A 13381-nucleotide genomic window follows, 5' to 3' on the forward strand; every position below is an offset into this window, starting at 1 on the left:
AATGAAACCAAACATGGCATGAATGTTCCTTATGAGGTGCTGAACAAGCATTGTTACTTTGAAGCTGTACCATCATCCAAGATTGCTACCAGCAGGGGACTTATATATATTGTAACATGTCCTGTAAATGGACATATAAAAATTGTCGTTTTATGGTTGTAACATCATAACAAGTAGTCCTATAATTTAGGTATAAATGGACAGTTGGAAGAATTTAACAAGTGGCATAGCTCGTATGTATCCACATCAATTTGTATTAGAATGTAACAAGGTTGGGGATTTCAGGATAATGTTCAATCAATTCCAAATTTAGGAGATGAGTCAAATACAAGATTGATTTCAAGTTTATTAATCAAATAATCAAAATATAAAATATGTAAAAAAATAAAATCTATAATATATGAAAAACGTATCTGTTATTATAACATTCGATAAAATAATATATTTTTTAACAAGAAAGAGAAAAATATCAACAAGAACATTAACCAGGCACAATAACTTAAAATAAATATATTTTATACAACTATCTCTTATTGCATGGAAAACAACTTCAATCACAACTGAAATTTTACATATATAAGAGGCCATATATTTAATCTGTGTGATGGATATCCTTTCCTTAAATCTAAAACACCCCAGAGAGATTATATTATGGCTTCATAAGAAAACTTTTCATGAAAAAGGGCCAATACAAAATAAATGTGGCCAATCAGATCAATGAGACAAAAATAAAACTGGACACTAATGTAACAATTGGTCTAAAACTAATAAAAGATAAGATATATTTGTTAAAAATATTTTGTGTTGGTGGGAAACTTGTTTGTCAGCTATCTTTATTGCGGACAGTGGTTCCTAAAATTGTCTTTTGAAAAACTACATGTATATTCTGGTACATTACTTTTTCCCAATACATTCAAAAACTTTTATCTAAGTTTTTCAGAACAAGATATATGCTACTTCTAAAATTTTATTAACAAATAAATTTCTTATTATTATTGAAAAGTCTTTGGTTTTTCTAGAACAAAATTGCAAAAACAAACATAAAAACATATACCACGAGTTCACTATCAACTTAGAACAATTTATGAATGAACCTATACACCTGTTTTTAGATTGATTATTTGATTCCTATATAAAGAAGTTAATTATCAAGAATAATTTACTGTGTATTTATCATTATTCACAAGGGATTCTTTATATTTGTGGGATTTTTTACAAAGTAACAAACCAGGAATGCATATATTCTAAATATTTATAAGAACATATTAGGTATCCATTATTTTTTTTATAAACATTTCAAACCCTTGAAATTTTGTATCCACAAATAATAAATGAATCCACACCACTTTTTTACTTGATATCTTAATTGAATCTTTCTACATCAGTATTTTTTTTCTACTACCTCTATACCCTATTTTTGAAACTATCCCACTTAATGCCTGTCATTTCTGAACATTACAGACACACCTATAAATATCATTTTGAGAAAGTAAGTCTGACCTTACAAAGCAAAAGTGATAATTTACAGTAGATTCACAAATAGACTTTGACACAGTGTGTAAAATACTACAATTATATACATATAAATCGACAAACTTAAAAGGTGACTAGCAGCTACATACATCAATATACATTAAGAATTGAATTATTCAATAAAAGTATAAATTGTGCCATAAAACATGAACATTTGGCTGAAACTGTGTGTCAAAAGTCAGCTATCTATAGGAATCTTCACTGAAGATATTTATCACTGAAGGGAATTAACTCCATATTACAGCACTACTGAAAATCTGTATCATCATTCTAGAGACATATCATAAATTGATCTTATTTCAGTAAAAACTTGATTGAAGATCTCCTGGTATTTGTAGTCTGCAGGATTCAAATTTACTGGACGTCCCAGTGTCAGTAGAATTATTACCCCAAGTACGGGTATATTTGTTTATACGAACTTAAATGCATATTAAAATAATGTCTTAAAATGAACTTAAACCAAAGCATTTGAAAAAACTGCAACAACCTAAAATTCCTTAAAAAATATAAAGGATCACAATTAAAAAGACAGCCTAAAATTTTAACAATAAAAAACAAGAGCCAAGTTTCATTTCTTTGATCATATTAATATGATCACAATATAAGAAACACTTGTCATACTTTCTTCCAAATTGCTGGATTTGCCCCTTGTAATAAATTAAACTAAGGCAGTAGTAATATGTTAAATGAAAGACTATAATTGATTCCTAGTCTGTACTATCATCAATCCTCTAACCCTTCTGTGGCTACCATAGAACGTCTGATGTGCTGTGAAGTGTCCCATCTGTAATACAAATAACTTTAGGTTAGTAAAAATAGAATAGAGAATGGCAATGGGGAATTTGTCAAAGAGGCAATAACCCAACCACAGAGCAGAAAATAAGATTTTTTTCATGATTGCTCACAGAATATCAATAGAATCAAGCATTATTTTATTTATCTTGTTGACATCTTATAATTTATGGAACACAAAGCTGCCACCTTTAGAAATATCTTAATTTAAGTATCTTGAATACTAGTATAACATTCAGTGATACAAGCTTTAGAAAAAAACAGAACCTCACAGAGCTATTCCTCTGTTAAGTTTAAGATACTTCTTTTTTTCTAAATTTTCTGACATTTTACATTTCCAATTTATCCATACCCCTGTCTTTTTAGAACTCATCAAAATATCTCACTTCAAAATTAATGGTTTTGTCATCTTGTATAAATTCTCATAATACATGTAATATGTTGGTAAAAAACAACTTTTCATATGTTTGGCATTATATATGTTGTAAAAAAATTACTTAAACAAAACTGCCTTGAAATATGAGAAAAAAAATAATTTTAGACTACAAAACCCAAGCATCAAAGGGAAGTTCAATATAATGTATAGACTACTCTGTCTACAACTGTCTAAAAAAAACACTAAATTAGGTTCAAATTTTACTACAAAATGGAACAACTATAAAAACAATACCAGGATGTTGAATAATAAAAATTATGTGGTCATTATAAAGCATTAACCTATCATCTTTAGTAAAAAAAAAAGCTGTGTATCTATAATTATAAATGTGCACATATGTTGATTCTGATTACCGATAAATACAAATATAAAATAAGAACTACAATAAGCCTGTGATATAAACTCTGCTGGTTACCTCCTAAATTTATTGCTGCTAAAAATAATTCCTTAAATATATCTGCATGGCTATATTGTTTGCAGTTGCCCACAGTCTATATTAAGGGGAGATAACTATACCAAGATGTGTGCATGAGATTTAAATTTCACCCATTTCATGATAACTGATGGTTCTGATGCCAAAATAATAATTTCCCCTATACATTTATCAACCTTTAACATTAAAGTGATTACACACTATAAACTCCATCAAATAAAAATATATCATTTGTCAGTAAAACAATACTGTCCATGCCTTCAATGCAGGACTGCAGTTAAATGCATAAGGTTTTTTCTTTGATAAAATTAGTCAAAGTCATTTTGGCCTGTATGATACAACTGTGGACAACATCAAACCTTGGTTTTTTAAAAATAAATACAAAAGTACTAAAATGCATTTCAATACTGCAGTGTTGGTATATCATGTCTAGCCACACAACTATAAAATATCCCAAATTCTGCAGTGTTTTATTACCATAGCAATTAATTCTATTTTCTACATATTACCTGTACATGTATGATTATTTTCTAAACAGAAGATACATATTCACAATATAAAAGAATTTCAATCTCTAGTTATTTTCTTATAAGTTTGTGGAACGTCAGGGAAAAACCATTCAAACTACATAATGAATCTGACTTTTCATGTCAAATCATTGCCCATCATACATAAACTGAATCATTGAACACAAGAGTAAAATGTTTGATCTCATAGCTGACTTTTTGGTTAAGTAGGTCACTAGTTAAAGTTCATTATTCACAAATTATTTGTTTGTATCAATGTTGGTGTGTAACACAACTTTCAGTATACCTGGTTGTATCAAGGCAGTTAGTTCTTTTGGTCAGGAAAGCTAGAGTATATGGCAAGACACTCCTTTTTGGGTAGAATATGCCAACACTGTTTGATCTCACAACCTCAGATTAGACAGGCTAGTGATCAAATTATGTAAATAAATTACTTATTATACTTAGCCACTAATCGAATTTGGTAAGTAAACATAAATTTCATGATATACTTGAACAACAATTAAGGGATGGTAAATTAATTACACTCTATAAAAAAAAAATATCTTACAAAACCAATATATGTTGACATACATGTAACTAAAATACTTTTACTATTAGACACTTAAATTTGTTGACAACAATTGCTTCTGCTTACCAAACCATGTCATATCTAGCTAAAATCATCTACAAATATTTAGTATTACAGAAAATTACATTAGTTAAATGTGTTATGAAAGCAACTGACAGAGTTGTCTAACTTTGTCTACCCTCACATAGCTGCATCTATCTCATATTTCAAATAACATCTTATACCTTTTTTTTTCTTTTTCTCAAAATTTCTTTTAAATTAAGCAGTTAAAGGAGAAGGGATGTCAGAGATTATATAATATCCTTAAAATCATCTGTTTTTTGTTTTTCTTCAATTTTCGGAAATTAAGTACACATGTATTGAATATGTGATAAATTGTTGTATAGTCTTATTTGATGAAGAATTAAGTACATGTATTATGAAGAAATTGGTATTTTTTTTTATTGTGGTGGTTGAGTTTTAAAAAAGTTCCTCTGAATTTAATGCTGAAATAAAATTGGTTAGAACAAGGTAAAAGTTTGCAAAGAAATATCTTAAATTATTAAAAGAGTTACTCTACATTGTATAAAATGAATAAATTTACTTTTTAGTAATTTAAATTTTCACCAAAATTAAAAATAAAGTAGTAAAAGTAATTTATACAAACCTGAAACACTATTTTAAAGAAGACATACATTTAACAATCTTATTTTAATCAGGAAAAGATCACAAGAGAAGTTATCTACACTAGTTTGACCGTGTGAGGGCTCTATAGCCAGTAAAGGTCATTCAAAACTTCCATCATTATCATCATCATCTACACCAAATTTTGTTTACAGATGAGTTCATTTTCCTTATATATCTTTTTTGTATCAATTAGTATATTGTTTGACATAATTTCATGGCTTTCCATTTTAAAAATTGTGTATAAATTTGAAGACCTTCATTGTGTAGTTTTTTTAAATTTTTCACATGAATATGGCCATTATTGGTTACATCAAGAGCAATAAAGACAATTTTTGAAACTGCTTATAATCAACATTCAACAATGGGAGTCAAAAGATATGAATAGCTCCTCACAAAGATTTCAGGTGAGCAAGTTGATCAGTGTAGATCTTAGGATAACTAGTTACAAAGAATATCTTTAAAACAAGAAGAGCAAAAATTAGCTTTTAAATTATCATAATGCCTTATGTTGAGCTCATTTGTAGCTTAGGAGATATTTGTTTACTTAATTGATGTTTAAGTTTGCCCTGTAACTTTCGTTTGTTTTTGTTTAAAACTGTAATTTATCACACATTTTGTACTAGTATGGACGTTTTTGCATGGCCAATAATAGCTGGAAGTTAAGGTCAGTTATTTGCACTTGGGGCAAATATCAATATAGCCCTCGAAAACCCATATCAGACCTTGAAAATCCATATCAGCCCCTGAAAATCCATATTGTGCCCCGACTTTCCCTTCTGGTAACCTGTCGATCAAAACACTCAAAAACATGTGATAAATAGATTATTACATAGTCTTTCCATATTGGCCCTGGTATCAGCCCTCTGGCTTGATATGGGACTTGAGGACCGATACCCAGAACATGCTATGTAATAATCTATAAGTATCTGTTTTTCAAACTTTCAGCATACTTTCTGACAAAAATCATTGTTTCCTTTCTTCATTACTTCTTATGTATCCTATATCAGTTTTGTATGTCCCAGTGCTAATTAAAAGAGTAATCATGGAAACTATATACTTACTTCTTTCCTTCCTTCTTTGCTCGTTTCTTGGCTTCTGGGCGTTTCAATTTAAGCAGTAAGAAAGCAGGCTCTATGGTTCTACCAAGGAATGGTGGATTTGTAACATCATGAACCATCAACACATACTCTCCTGAAAGACATTAGACATGGGAGGTAATTCTAAATGGTTAAAACCATTATAACAGAAAAGCTTGTTTAAAGGGGCACTAGCTGTCAAATTCATGTTCACCGATTTTAATCAAACTCTCATATTTTATTTATAACACTTAAAAACATTTATCTAAGCTATTAAAAGTCTAAAATAAATAATAAACAGGGCACAAGCATGAAATTACGTAGCTTCGTTTCATGTGTATTTTAGTTAAGACACCATCTAATTAATTATTGAGTTGACCTCTAAAGTCTTGCGATGACCATATAAGAGATGTAAACATAAATATAGATATAAATAGATTAAGCAAACTCGAGCTGTTGGATAATTCTATGTCTATTTAATTTTATATTATAGATGAAAAATAAATGTTTATCATCGTTTTTACCTGCATAAGAATGGATTTTTGTGGATCGAATCAGTCAATCAAATGATTTATCTTTGTTTCACTTTCAATGTTGACATTTTTTTCCTTTAAATAACTTTACACATACAATCCTTGTGTTATCCATCTCAAGCTAAGGGCTTAAATTGAAGTTCACATGAATACGGATTCAATGACGTCGAATTATTCACTTGCAAGTGAATAATTTATAATCAATGTTTTTTAGCTTATTTTGACAAAATTGAACCATACTGGCTGTTAAAAGCTAATTATTATTTCACTATTTGCATTTCATTATTGATTGAGCAAAAAAAAAAAAAAAAGATATAAGAATTTTTATACATCTCCTAGCTAGTGCCCATTTTAAAAGTGTTCTACGGAGAAAAAGTTGATCGTTAGGCCATGAATTGTGAAAAAAACCAACCTGTTACCATTTAGGTTTAGGATTTTGGACAATAACTCCCCCATCCCCCATTGTTTAATATCTGAGTTCATTTCTATGGGTCTAATAGGTACCTACATGTTGTAACTTGGTGGAAGGATGGAACTAAGAGAATATAGCAGCTTCCAACCAAATACATGTCAGAATCATCTCCTTTAAAGTTTAATATCCAAGTTACAATTTTATATACAACCTACAATTATATAGTCTATAGAAATTGTCTAAGCAAATACAGGGTGAGGTGAACTTTGAATGAGTAGTTTACAATATGTGTTTATATCGGCAGTAGAATAAAAGTGGTACTGGTATTGTAGGAAATCTATTTTCTTATTCTGTATAAAACAACAAACCTGTCTTTGCATATTTCTCTTCTAATGCTTTTTCTTTCTGTCTTCTCATTTTATCCACTGAAAGGAATAAACAAAATCATATAAACATTAAACATCAGCTTTATGTAATTCCTTGTCATTCATTTTGAGAATATCAATCATGTATCTATTTTTTTATTTTTTTAAATATTGTGACTAAAGTCTGTCACAATCAGTTTTTATTTTAATTTATAAATTTAAATGATTAAAATTAAACAGAAAATAAAAATTGAACTTAAATGAGGAAATAATATTGTATGGTGCCAATTGTCCCTTTGTGTTTACCAGTCAAGAAATACATTCACGTGTTACAGCTGAAATATTTGAGTAAATGTTTGGGACCAATCACTCTGAGTGGTCACCAATAAATCCTTCATAATTTACTGTATATATGATTACAAACTCTTCCAACATCTACTTCGGTAATTTTTTTTTGCTTTTCAATAATTTGATCGTCTACTGGTAGTCATGAAAACTCATCCATTTTTTAATGGTAAAAATTCTTTACCCTTATTTGAGTAAAATATTTTCCATGCATAATTATTTAAACTAACCCGTTATTAACCTAAAACACATTTTAAAGCGATATACAGGACATGGAAATAAACAACAGGTTAATAGTGATTCAACTATAAAATGCAGTGAAATAACAACAAATCAAGGTTACACTGTAATCTGACAGAACATTCTTTGCCTTTTACAATGAAATCTAACAACTTCTAATAGATTACACATAAATAACAAAACTTAGTGGCCTATTAAAACATTTGTTTTACTACCATCAGTTGAACAGATCATTAATTGTTTTTGTTGTACAAATTCTGTTTCTACTGCAAAATTCCTTTTTATATCAATTGCATATAATAAATGAATAATATATCTGTCTCTCAATAAATTATAAAAATAGGAAAAAATTATAAGAATGTTAATGTCTGGCCACCAATTAAAAGGGTAATAACTGGGTTTGTTAAAATGACTGACCACTAATAACTGATTTTGTTAAAAAGATCAAGTTTGGATAGTGTAAAAAGGTGCAGGGCATAACATGACAATCTGTATGCATCTGTGAAAACAAATCTGTAATTGAGTTAAAATTCAATTCACATTAGGGGCATATTGTCTGATTTCTCTTTCCTCATTTTAGTTAGTGAGAGTTATCTTTCCTTTGTAAAGGTATTTTCTTCTTAATAGAGCAATTTGTACTTCCACTTATAAATAAACCATCTTAATATTCTGTCATTTAAAAACCACAGATATAGTAATATTTAGACAGGACAATAACGTTTTCTCATTAAACTAACGATCACCAAGAAAGACAACTCTCCTAAAAATGGAGGAAAGAAAAACAAAGGAATTAAATCCATTAGATGATAAGGAATGTAAGACCACATATTGGTTTCTACAGTCAATCTACATGCATCTTAAGTCTTACAAATTGAAGGAATCTTTGCTGCTGTAACAACTCTTTGCAATCCTGCGAGAAAACATTAATGAGTTTGTATTTGGTTGCGATATCATTCCCAATATCAGACAAGAAAGACTATGGGTAATATGTTCAAAAGCACTGGTATCAAAACCTTGTAATTAATAGTGTGACGTTACATGTTTTTAATTTGGTGCTGAACAATATTATTACCCATAGTCCTCAAGATGCCCAAATGGTTAATTTTAAAATATCATTGTTAGTATAACAATCATGGTATTAGAGGCTGGTTGTGTCATAGTCTGAAATAACACAATTCAGTGTCGTGGTCTAAAATAACAGAATCTTACAAATTGAATTGGATTTTGTAGCTGTATATGTTTTTCCTGTATGGATAACAAAAACATTTCAATTAGTTTACATAAATCAAGTTAATAACCAATATCATAATGATCTGTACCAAATTTGAGTTACCTGCTAAGGACAATAATAACACTTTTCCCGGGATTTTTTTAGCATCACACATGAAACATTTGACAACTATGACCAAAAAATATTGTATCAACTTTCTCTCTAAAAACAGACAGTAATGAAAAAAATTTCAGACATAAATCTGTGTGTTTAATTTACATACCAACAACAAAGTTATACATATATCTTGTGTAGTAAAAACATAGCATAAATAATCACCTTTGGCAGCATCCCCATGCAAATCTATTTATGCCGAAAAGTTAATTTCTGTGTGTGAATATGACATGACAGAACTTAATGTTGTATTTTCCCAAAAGTGAGTTGCATTATTTTTCATTTTACCACTTTCTTTTCATTTTTGTTTTGAAAGGGATAAACCAATTATTCATTGGGTGAATCATTTTTTAACTGGAGGACAGCATCAAAGATTATTCATTGCCCTTATAATCCTTTATACCTCATACCTTTATTTGAATATGTGGTGTACCTATTAAACATGTGTTATTTGAATGTGTAGTGTACCTATTCAACATGTGTTTAAATAACATTTGTAAACCAAAAAATACAACAAATAACAGATATAAAATAACTTTGCTACAGTCACCAAAACAAAATAACAAAGGTGATAGTAACATTCTCATTCTCATTAAAAGATTTACCAGGACTGATGCTGCTACATGTGTTATGTCTGACGACACCTGGAAAAGATTTACTTATACTCAACATTTACCTTTATTCATTTTTAGTATTAAAATATAAGAGTACTGACAGTAAATATTCAGTTTACACGATAGTTAATCATTTGTCGTCTATACTAAAATACACATGAAATGTCAATACACATTATAGTTGAAATATATCTTATATGGTATTAAATTATTATCAGTAGAGAGATACCAATGTGATGCTATTCTATATTTCCCTGAATAATGTAATGAATATATTATGGTTTATACATAAATATTTGGTTTTAATGAGATGAATAGATAAAAAAAAATTTGATTATGAGTGGAAACAGTCATTTTGAGCAGGACTGATCTTAAGACTGAACAACATATCATTACTATCTTTCAATTCTTTATTCTATCAAACATTTCTACAACTATCTAGAAACTTTGCATGCAGTTAAATTAAAATTTTTCAAAGTGTTTAGATAGAGTGTCACAAAGAAACCCAATGCATTCATTGTTTAAGTCTAATGCATTGTGGGTAAAAATAAATCAAAAGCATACACCAAAACATTGTAATTGGTTAAAAATCCAAAACAATGGATATCCAACCAATGGCATGACAACAATGGATATCCAACCAATGGCATGACAACAATGGATATCCAACCAATGGCATGACACAATGGATATCCAACCAATGGCATGACAACAATGGATATCCAACCAATGAAAAGACAACAATAGATATCCAACCAATGGCATGACAACAATGGATATCCAACCAATGGCATGACATTTTTTCATTTTTGTGTATGAAATTGATATTACCTATAAACCGTTAGATTTTGAAATAATGAATTGCATGAAAAGTAAAGGAACAAAACAAACCAACTGAATGAACAAAACTGAAACACTACTGAATTTAAATCTTGAAATTCATCTTTATGAAGCTTAAAATTTATGAAAGGATGAATTTCAGATCATGTTCAATTCAAAATGACTATCTCAGATGTTATTAATATAACTTGGGATATTCTATAACGGAAACAATTACCCGTGGAATATCGTCTTGGTGAAGAATCTGAAAATATTGTATATTGTACTATAACTAACACAAGAATATGCCTTTAAAGGTTTGGTGACTTAATAAAACACAGACATTTAGCAATCATACAAAATTGTTGATTAAAAGAAATAAAAGCCTACAAAACAAACCAGCAATAAGTCTGCTTTATATAAAAACAAGAATGTGTCCAAAGTACACGGATGCCCCACTCGCACTATCCTTTTCCATGTTCCATGGACCGTGAAATTGGGTAATTATCTAATTTGGTATTAAAATTAGAAAGATCATATCATAAGCAACAAGTGTACTAAGTTTCAAGTTGATTGGACTTCAGCTTCATCAAAAACTACCTTGACCAAAAACTTTAACCTGAAACTCCCACTTTCATTTTCTATGTTCAGTGGACCGTGAAATTGGGGTCAAAAGTCTAATTTGGCTTAAAAATTAGAAAGATCATCTCATAAGCAACAAGTGTACTAAGTTTCAAGTTGATTGGACTTCAGCTTCATCAAAAACTACCTTGACCAAAAACTTTAACCTGGACGGACGAATGGAACCACAGACGGACGGACGGACGACCAGAACCACAGACGGACGGACGGACAAACGGAGCCACAGACCAGAAAACATAATGCCCCTCTACTATCGTAAGTGGGGCATAAAAAAAAAACATGAATATGATGTGTATGCCCTACATGGTATGTTAAAAGCATTATAAGTATGTAAACTGATTGTAAACAATGCAGTGTTTTCCTAAAGGCCTTTAGGCATTATGTTAATACCTTTTTAATTTTATTTTCCAATCCTCACAAAAATCCAAATCATTTACTTATAAAATTATTCAAAAGCTGGAAACCAGATAGATGTGAAAAAACTCACACATTGACCTTTCAGCGGTATATATACCAGCCAATTAAGAATACATTGAACTTGCCATGATTAAAAAATATACCATTTTGGAAGCTATGTCAGGACACTTTATAGAATTTAAGGGTAGAGCACTGCATTGGTTCTACTTTATAAATTTAATAGTTCTCAGGAAAACAAGAGAAAGTAATCTTTAACAGCCAATATTTGCTAATTTCAAATATAATCCATAAAAGATATTATTGTGCGTAAAAATATGATTTAACAGAATGCACATTTCAATTTGCCTTTATAACATATGTATTTTATAATTATTTTGAACAAACTTTATGGATTGTGCAGGGGATACTTAATTTACAAATCAAATATCATTGGATTAAAAAGTCTTCAGCTGAAGTGCTTGAAAAAAGTAAAAAAAATATAATCCACAAAATTTGTTTTTGTCAGAAAATTAAACATGGTCCAAATAATTTTTGTAATGCCTGTAAATATTTACCCTTATTAACAGATCCTCTTCTGTCGATATTACCTGAAAATTTTGTAGGAAAACATATTTAGAGGGGATATGACAGTATCAAAGATGAATATAGCTCCTTTGGAAATCATTATGAAATTTAATACAGAAAAAAAAGATCAAATAAAATATATGCTACAGAATTTAATAATTTTAGGAAATTTTGATTCAAGCTTATTATAATTAAAAAAAAAAATTAAGCAACATACATTGTTTTAATTTCCCTAGATAACTGAAGCATTCTTTACATATTTCATATATAAAATTTACTAATTATATTATTCATGTAAATTACCTAGGATAAAATGATCTTATAGACTAAGTTATTCCTGAATGAAAATGTGTTACATACAGGATAAGGACTGGATTTGGTTTAGTTTAACAATATTTTATTTAATGAGAGAGAGAGAAGGAGAGAGGGAGAGACAGAATATGTTACATTAATGGAATCATGAGCATGCAGAAATATGGTCTGAACAAGGTTGTTGCCATTTTTTCAAACACATTGTAGTTATTTAAATAAACTGGAAAGAAATTTCAACCTAATGAAAGTTAGAACAAGGTAACAGGTAGTAATGATGTAGAAATGAACAGGACACCAGTATACCAAATTGAATGCATGCATATAAATTATAAAACTTTTAATTTTGTTGGTTTTATCTATTACGATGAAGGGGATTATATTCAGGTAGGATTTGAATACTGTATAGTTTTACCAGGATCATGAATTGTCTGCCTTCTCTGTTCTGAAACTATTTGAAATGATAAATATCAATCATTTTGTATCTCTGTGATATGTATCGTAATATTTTAAGGTAGTTAGTATTTTATCACATTAAGAATTAAAACACCCTATTAAAATTCCTCTTCCTGTATGCTAAATTATTTCAGTTGATAATTTTTATTCTTGGGATACCAATTTTTGTTGGTTCAAATATATAATTTGACAAAACTACAAAATTATAAGTTCTCCTCAATCCATCAAAAATGGGATCACGAAAAAT

General features: G+C 29.3%; 1 protein-coding gene across 37 annotated transcripts in view; it reads right to left on the reverse strand.

Annotated features, from left to right (window-relative positions):
* Nucleotides 1–328: 328 nt before the first annotated feature.
* Nucleotides 329–13381, reverse strand: part of LOC143080875 (MORN repeat-containing protein 1-like) — a 47053-nt gene continuing 34000 nt past the window's right edge. For 4 of the 37 annotated variants that reach the window (XM_076257009.1, XM_076256984.1, XM_076256982.1 and 1 more), the window contains 8 exons: nucleotides 13094–13129; nucleotides 12360–12392; nucleotides 10985–11011; nucleotides 9919–9957; nucleotides 8798–8839; nucleotides 7348–7404; nucleotides 6020–6149; nucleotides 329–2317 (listed from right to left, as the gene is read on the reverse strand). In XM_076257009.1, the coding sequence (XP_076113124.1) occupies nucleotides 2257–2317; nucleotides 6020–6149; nucleotides 7348–7404; nucleotides 8798–8839; nucleotides 9919–9957; nucleotides 10985–11011; nucleotides 12360–12392; nucleotides 13094–13129 (425 nt within the window). In that variant the 3' untranslated portion in view covers nucleotides 329–2256. Of the gene's footprint in view, nucleotides 2318–6019; nucleotides 6150–7347; nucleotides 7405–8797; nucleotides 8840–9138; nucleotides 9175–9918; nucleotides 9958–10984; nucleotides 11012–12359; nucleotides 12393–13093; nucleotides 13130–13381 lie in introns of all 37 variants that reach the window. The other 33 variants (XM_076257001.1, XM_076256994.1, XM_076257002.1 and 30 more) reach the window with 27 other exon arrangements.

This window comes from Mytilus galloprovincialis, chromosome 6 (assembly GCF_965363235.1).
Source record: "Mytilus galloprovincialis chromosome 6, xbMytGall1.hap1.1, whole genome shotgun sequence".
In the NCBI taxonomy this organism is placed as follows: domain Eukaryota; kingdom Metazoa; phylum Mollusca; class Bivalvia; order Mytilida; family Mytilidae; genus Mytilus; species Mytilus galloprovincialis.